The sequence below is a fragment of the Bombus bifarius genome, unplaced genomic scaffold (assembly GCF_011952205.1).
Source record: "Bombus bifarius isolate JDL3187 unplaced genomic scaffold, Bbif_JDL3187 scf7180000008199, whole genome shotgun sequence".
NCBI classification, from domain to species: domain Eukaryota; kingdom Metazoa; phylum Arthropoda; class Insecta; order Hymenoptera; family Apidae; genus Bombus; species Bombus bifarius.
The window spans coordinates 3,359,052-3,367,619 of NW_022884505.1; the positions used below are offsets into that span (position 1 = coordinate 3,359,052).

Consider the following 8,568-nt stretch of genomic DNA (forward strand, 5'->3'; position numbering starts at 1 on the left):
GACCATGGCTATGTTCAGTGACCAGCTAAATCACTTAGGGCCCAAGCCCATCATCACAAAGCCAGATTGGAATATTAAAACTATTTCTTATTTTTATTACTTAAGTGTAGCTATAGTAAAAGTCTGAACTAGGGTATTGGGGTTTTTCGCAACATTCCAGACGGGAAGTACCGATGTCCCTTCATCTCCGACATATATGTCGGAGAAGAGTCAGGAACAGGGTTGTGGGCGTTTGATAGACCTCCCTTGGTGTTGGCCATCGTTGTGTGATAACGAAGACGCGGCCTGATGCTACGAGTAGGGACACTACCGATTCGACAATCAACAGCGGTGATTGGGCACTTGCGATGTTAGCGACGTTGGTCTTAGGTTCGATGACGAATCCGCGGTCAACGGGATGAAAAAGATACTTGCTCTAACTCAAACTCACTGATCGTCTCAAGAAAGAATGAATCTTCGTCCCAATGATGCCACAGAGGAAAATTATGATGGGGTGTGTCTAAGGACACGAGATCATCGGATCCGTCGGATATAGCCCTCGTTCCGAAAGTAAGGGAAATTGACGTCTTTGTTAATTGGTCAGTTTGGGACAAAGACTGTCTGTCCGTTTGGCAAATCTTAATTGCGGGAAAAACCCAGGTTTTATAGCGGGTCCTCGGGCTAACTGGACTTGTGTTGTGTACGTGCCTCAACATCAGGTATTCGTTGTCCGAAGGAACCGTTGGAATGTTTTACTGTTATGTACCTCTATTGGTATTTCTTTTAATGAGGGTCATACTATAATTCCACACCTTTGTTAGGCGAAGCGCCCGTCCCGTTGACCGCGGCTACGTTCGGCGACTGATGGTCGCCTTGAGCCCAAGTTTATTATCACAAATCGCAAACAAGTGCAATTGGGCAGGATGACGGCAAATTGTTTAATTACGACTGTAAACTTTAATTGCAATTTTACGGATTTTCCCGAAGTTCCAGAGAGACGGCTCCGGCGTCCTTTCATCTCCGACATATATAATTTAAAATAACTCTTAGCGTCAAGATATCAGAACGATTATCGATTAAAATAAAAATTATTTATTTTAATAGTGGTCCTTTATCATATGTTAGTGAATGTACTATCTGAACTATTATCCAAATTAATTACTATACTAGATTCTAATACATTTCCCTAGCTATCTGTCTAAAACTTTTGTTACGCCTGTAAATTTGCAGCCACTTTTATGATACTCGTATTACACCTCTGGTAGAAGTTCTGAAACGAAATCCACCTTGCTGGGCTCCAACATTTCAATTGTGCTAAGGAATTTGAAAAACCTTCTTAAAAGCGGGAATAATTACCCTCCATAAAATTCACAGTTTGTATACCTGAGCATTTGTCACGGTTGGATGTTTCTTGTTCAGGTAACTTGACTGACCTGACTAACCACGTTCAACTAATAATATACTCATAAATACATCATTATGCATGTCAGACGTTTACATAGATTATTTCATGTATCTAGTACAGGAATAATAAATAAGGCTAAGAATGTTAAGTAATATCAATGTTACAATAATAGAACAGTATTAACATATCTATCAATATATTGATTAAATTGGACAATCCAGTGTCATTTATATTTAAACACAACACGTATCATGATTATTGTTTTTATTCTAAAAGTTACATTGCTTACAATGTTGTACACTTAATTGACTTATTATATAATTTTAAAGATATATCACTGGTACGCAACAGTGTAGTCGATTCACTTATAAATATAAATATCTTAAATCTCTATCACTTAAAATATAAATTTGAGCCTTCATTTACGTGATCTAACTGGTTTCTATATGAAACTCTATTGATTCTACGTACGATTGTATATACGTTTCCACATTGAGTATAATCAGAAGATTTGTAGTAATCATTCAACTGTTTTAACGTACAGTTCATATGGTTCGCATAATTGAAACTGGCGGAATCAATATAGTTGGAATTTTTTTTCTTTTTTTCCAACTCTAACTTCTTTGCATTTTTGTGTTGTCTTGCAGTGTTCTTTAAGCAAGAATCAGACCGGCAAATATTCAACCAGGAATGCGAGACCTGCGCAGCACGCAGAAGCGACTCAGGATCGAGCTTTCGCAGTATCAACTGCGACATCTCTAGAGGAAGCTTGGAAATGAAGTCGACCTTTTGCTTCGAGGGCTGGGGGGTATGTGAAAGCAAGTCCAAAATCTTCATATTATCAAGCTCGACGGATAAATCGGTAAAATGATGGAACTTGTACTGCTTCAGCGATGTATGCCGCTACTAATCGTATTTCTGTAACAAAATAGTTCTGTAATCTATAATTGTTACATTTATGCTAAAAGATAAACATTGTCACATCGTACTACTTAGCATGCTCATTACGTAATTTTCTTTGTAATATATATTGCAAAAATGACAGTTTATTTCTGTCTACAAAATATTCATTTTGTGATAATTCAGTGAATATTGCGTTTTATTTTTTACGTTTGATACTCTAACGATATAACAAGATATAAAAAATATCAATCAAATTATACGGGTAAGATCATATTATCACCACGGTTAAGTATACTAACAATTTTCTAGCTGCGCGTGGTATTCATATCAGAGAAAAGAAGGACAAGTTGAAAGAATTTTCGCAATTACATAAGAGAAATTAACTTATTAATTGAAATAACTGAAAACTGAAATTACTATACAAATTGATCGTTGAAGATTGGCCTATATCCTCTTCTGTTGAAAAATCAACTACGAAACAACCGATAAATTTATTCAAGTTTTCACTTCGTAAAAATAATACCCGTTGGGAATAGACTATCGCTATACGTATGTACTCACGATCTATTTATTGGATTGTAACATAAGTTTGGCTGAACTCAATATTTTTCCTTATTCGATCGAACTTATTCATGTTACAAACCAATAGATAAATACAGTGAATAACAGGTCAGAAAATGGAATCTGACGATTTTCGCAAGTATGTCATTTGTATGAATCGTTTGTCGTAACTTGCCTTTGATATTGCCGTAATCGACACAGTGTTTTCGACAGCCGATCGTTTTGCCGTGACAGTATCTCGATCTTTTCGCGATTCGAGATCAGTTGCTGTGTCATGTCCAACACAGGATCATCTTCAGGCTTCAAAATGGTCTCTTCTTGAATCGTTTTATCCGTATCACTGTCACTGACGTCTTTGGCACTCTCGTTATCTTTCTTAATTGAGACGATCAAACGTAAAGATGCGATTTCTTGCTGAAGTTTCTCGGCCGTTTCCTTGTACTCTTCCTTCAACTGAAGTAAATAATGTATAATTATAGTGACTTATTTACTTGATTAATTTATTTATAATGATAGATTTATTTACGATGATTCAAACACGAAACTATGATTATTTAACTAGAGCTATTTCCCAATGTAGTAATGTAATACAACTAAAACAACTAAATTGGTACAACTAATTAACTTCTGAGTGACAACTCACAACTCACACGAACTCGCAAGAATCGGCAACCAATAACTCGTAATGACTCGTGATCAACTCCCAACGAAGTTCAACAAACGACTAACTCATTTTCTCCACCAAAACGTCCTTTTATACCAGTCTTAGTACTCCTACCATGCCCACACGTTTCACAGGTATTGTTGACCCAAAATGGTCACGTGAAAGGATTAGAATTACCTATTATCCTAAACTACGGGTCCATTAGGATTTCTCATCCTTTCTTACCCATCAGCACTTTTACCTGCACTGTAGTTTATTGGCCTAACAAAAGTTTGTACTTTATGGGATAGATTTATGACACTTTACTATTTCATTACAAAAATTGCTATCTTATGACACAATTTTATAATTCAATTTACTATTCTATTACAGAGACTAACGTTTAAGGTTTGTACTGTGACCATTTCCAAAGCTGACTAGTAAATTCGTTAATGCGAAATTGGAACTGAAATGTTTGATTGATGGAAAGCGGCGAAAATAGAATCGAGCTTTTGTCGACGAAGCAATAAACTTTCGATCGTCGTAAGCCACAGAGTAAATAACGAAGCAGGAAGTTTACGTACAAGATTTGCAGCATTGTTGTAGGTCAGTTCGTACCCTTCTTCTGCCATTGCCATGTTAAATTGAACATCAGAAAATAAACGTAGTTAACACCTTTACGAATAACACCTTTTACATCTAATTTTCGAACGTCTTAATGACTGTATGGAATACAGTACGTTATCATTAGATTTTTATACTAGCGGATTTTTATGCAAATACATTTTCTTCATATTGCATACATTTTGCGTATTTTACGTAAACAACATAAATGAATATGTTACATATTTTTTGCCAAGATGTTTTATTTGCAAGAATTTATGACTCGTGATATTCGTATTATAACTGCCGTACAATCAATTTATATCAGATACAACCATGCAGAACAATTTGAATTCGTAATATGCACTTTAAGAAATGTGCACAATAACGGAAATCAAATAAAATTGAATTTTATACCCACTTATGCTACGCAATTGACAAATAGGGGAAAAATTTTGTTGTATTTGGAAGAAAAATCTTGGTTACGACGTAATATCGAAAGTTTCAAAAATTCTAGATACGAGATAAGTACGAGAATAGATACATCCATAGAAAGACCAGAAAATGACCTGGCACGATACTGGAGCTAATTTAAATATGTACATTTCGGTTCTGTGACCTAAAAGGATTCTTTTCAGTCTATAAATAATTTTTTTCACACAGCCGATACGTATAATTTACGACAAAAATATTTTAAGAACTATTATTATTTATTTTAACGTAGATTATGATAACTAACTATTGATACACACGAGCACGATTCATATTTCGTAAATATAAATATTTCCCACATATAAGCTGAATATTTAAGATATAAAAATCCGCAGTCTAGCTATCATGATATTAATTTAAAAAAAATGATATTCGTAGTAAGCCGTAATACGACAAAATTGACACTCAGCCAAATAGTTGATCGTAAATTTCCCTGAACTCGTATAAATTGATTTAACCGAACAGCAGATTAATTCACGAGAATTTGGTCCTGTATATAGGCTATGTAGCGACCGTATAGTAAACCGACATCGGCTTAAACAGCAAGCAATTTCTATCGTCTGTTGTATCATTAACGCATCATACATAACAAAGCAGTTAACAGCCTTAATTAATAACCGAACAGCTGGTGCAAATAGGTGAAACGGAACTTTGGTGACCCTCGGTACAAATTAAGTGGTATATAACGCCATAAAGGCGTAGGCTATTGAATCTGACAAAATTTCTCGAACAATGTCCATTGTTTATGCTCATCCTACCCATACAACGTACCTGGATACCTTTACTTTTACTTTAGTAAAGTGATTTACTAAGTGTTTTAGTAAAATATCGTACTTATTACCATAAAGTATTCGAGACATTCAGAAATAGAAGAACCTAGAGACCCTTGTTTCATTTACTACATATTCCTTGCAGACATCCTTGACATCCCTTGCATATTCTGCAGATTTTTGCAATTTCTAATGGTAACCAATCGATCTACAATTTCATATTCCGTCATTATTTCAAACTACGATATCTCACGTGTCTAGATGGTCATCGATGAACGCCATCTCCTCGCTTCGATTTACTCCGTACTGGATGAGAAATCGCAATCGCATGTATCGTATGGTCCAACTCACCGATTCGTTCTCCTTTCTCGATTCGTCTAAAAGTACTCGGGAACCTCGTTCTGTCTCGAGATACGCATCACGGGTGTCGACGATTTCCTTTCGGAGTCCGATCACGGTCTTCTCCAGCTCCAATTTGCTCTCGGCCAGCGTAACCGCCTGACTTTGCAAAATGTTATATTCGCCGGCTGCAATGAACGTTCGAAAATAAGACTATTCCCCGCCGTGGTATCCGTGTATTCGTTCGCTTCCGTTCGTCGTACGATGCCGCCTGTCAAATTTCGTTGGAAAATCTCGTTCCTCCGACGAAACGAGAAACGAACTCCTCCTCACGTTCCGATACACAACACGGCACTTCCTTCTGTGCGTCCGCGCTTTTTTATACTTACCCAGCATCGACATCTGTCTGCGAATATCCTCCAGGGTTTCTTTCAACGTCTCGCTTTGTCCCTTCAAAGCTGCAGTACGCCGTATTTCCCTTTCGCGCTCTTCTTTCGCTGTAAATCAATGTTCGAGTAAATAGGTCACCTCGCTGGGTTTAATGCTAATTAGTATCGTATAGAGTAGGTCATTAGCAGTAATCAATTGTTCGATAGGTAAGATAGGGGCAGTTTGTGTTTATCAAAATATTCTCGAGTTCTTATAATATCTGTTAGTATTTCTTCGAAATGAAAGTTGCAGTGATAAATAGCAGATGACTTCGGTATTAAAGAACCTCGATAAAGAAGCTTAACTTTTCATTACATTACAACGCAATCATATTATCTGGTTTCTAAAAGTAATAAAACCACCTACAATTAGAGAGAAGAAAAAGGTAATCCTCGATGTAAATTTTCTTTTATCACGGTGTAACAAAACATATCTGATGTCCCTTTGACTTCAAATAATACAATTCTTCGCTTTGCGTATTCCATTCTAATGTTCTTCGTTTATCATTTTTTTGCTTCTATGGAAATAAAATTTATTTTATTTATTCCTACCATGATTATGGATTAATTACTACACCGTCCATTCATGATATTTTTCTTCTCTTTAGAGCTTTAAGCGTCTCATAACGTTTTCTATTCCGTACTCTCGCTTTACAAACGAGCAACAGATCTCGCGTTCCTATCGTCTGCTATTCACCGGACATTCATAAATCGTTCTCGATCGATTACTGAACCGTATCCGCCTGGCTGTGGTGGCACGGCAGAAAAATTCCTCGATCGAATTTCCCGTGGGGTAATCGACCACGATCACTCCCATACGTATTACATACATTCCGAGCAAATCAATGCCGCCTATCGATTTGCTTCGCTGGAAGCTGCGATACCCGACAACCGTATCACATCGACCAAGTCTCAGAGCTATTTAGAATTTAATCGATAAAACGACTTCCGATACATCGTGCTCGATTTCCACTCGGAACCTATTAAAAGGAAAGAACAAGACGACTTTATAGAAACGAACGAAAGAAACGAGGAAAAAGAGAAAAGGAAGAATCGGGAAAAGCCATCGTCTGGGGGTTGATGACGATCAGTAAACGGAGTATCTAGCTAGGAAACCTGCCGTTTTCTAGTTGAGCCTTCAACTCCGAGTTTTCAGCCTGCAATGCGTCCGTTCGTTTTTCTTGCATCGTCAAACTGGTCCGTAGCTCTCGAATCGTCTGGTCGTGATCTCGTCTGGCGTCCTGTATTCTCAAATTGCTCTTCTTCACCATAGTCAGCGCCGTTTCGACGTCTGTTTCTATTCCCTTCGTCAGCCTGCTCATCACGGCCCATTGAGTCTTCTCGTAAATGTCGTTCCTGCATTCGTCTCTGGAACAATCGCGATCCGTGTCAACGAGCACAGGTAGCACGTATGTTTACCCGAACTCACTGTTTTATTAGTTTATTCGCGAAAGGATGCATCTTGCGCCGGAGCTTTATAGCACCCTGAGAGACGTTGTAACTTGTAACTAGATTATCTATCGCGAGAGAGAAAATTTCTGGATGTTCTTTATCTTTTGGGGTGGGTGGATTCTACGAGAATTTGTTTTTCTCTCATTTTATAATAGAAGTGAAAATGGTTGCTGTTAACGCGAGAGTAAACTCTTGTTTCAGGCTATCCGTTGCAGTTTGTACTTTTCTTCCGAGAGATGCAATGATATTAAGGGCATACATAATACAAAATGATGTGGAATGTATAACGTGCATATTTTACTGAGATTACTTTTTTTTAAATCGTTTTCAGCTACCGGAGAGTACATTTAGCTTTTAACATTTATTTTAAGCTCATAAAGAGTGAAATAAAGGAAGATCTACTAGCATTACATGTTAATATAATATTAGGTATATAATAAAATTTTGGAACTTTTCGGAAAGCGTGGTACGTAAATTATGAGCTAAAATGTGCTAAAACGGAATTAAAATGTAGTTTACATTTAAGAGAAATAATTTATCTCCATTTTCAAATCCAGGGAACCAACTATAGGGCCTTGAAAAAATTAATTATGCATTTTTACAGAAAATTCTATTATTTCTAAACGCTCGAAGCATTCTAAAAGTTCCAATTAATGTAACATGTATTTCGCACATAAGATGTCTCCCTCCTAGTTTACGTTTATGCTTGTACGTTATATCTGACGAATCGCACTCACCTTTCCATAGTGGCGACAGAAATTAATTTGTTTTCTATGAATACACGCTCGATCGCATTTATCGCCTGAAGAATAGCCGTTCCAGCTAGCGTACAACTCTCACAATAATTCACGCTGCTGCTTGCTTGAGAACTCTGGGATACTTTGCTCGTGAAGGAATCCCGCGCTTCATCCTTGCTATTTTTCACCTGTTGACATGCTGCTATTTTTCGGCAACTTCCTCCGATGGAATGGTAAGGAAATTTTTACGATCTCC

At 37.1% G+C, this 8,568-nt stretch overlaps 1 protein-coding gene and 1 long non-coding RNA gene across 2 annotated transcripts; both read right to left on the minus strand.

The window, feature by feature from the left end:
• Nucleotides 1-1,652: 1,652 nt before the first annotated feature.
• Nucleotides 1,653-2,298, minus strand: LOC117210158. Its single transcript, XM_033452899.1, has one exon. It carries the CDS (start codon nucleotides 2,219-2,221, stop codon nucleotides 1,778-1,780), a length of 444 nt encoding a protein of 147 aa, XP_033308790.1. The 5' UTR covers nucleotides 2,222-2,298; the 3' UTR covers nucleotides 1,653-1,777.
• A 725-nt stretch (nucleotides 2,299-3,023) lies between these two features.
• LOC117210159 lies at nucleotides 3,024-3,576 on the minus strand. The gene is made up of 2 exons (XR_004488051.1): nucleotides 3,485-3,576; nucleotides 3,024-3,301 (listed from the first exon to the last, which is right to left on the minus strand). It is a non-coding gene; the product is annotated as an uncharacterized LOC117210159 (long non-coding RNA).
• Nucleotides 3,577-8,568: the final 4,992 nt, after the last annotated feature.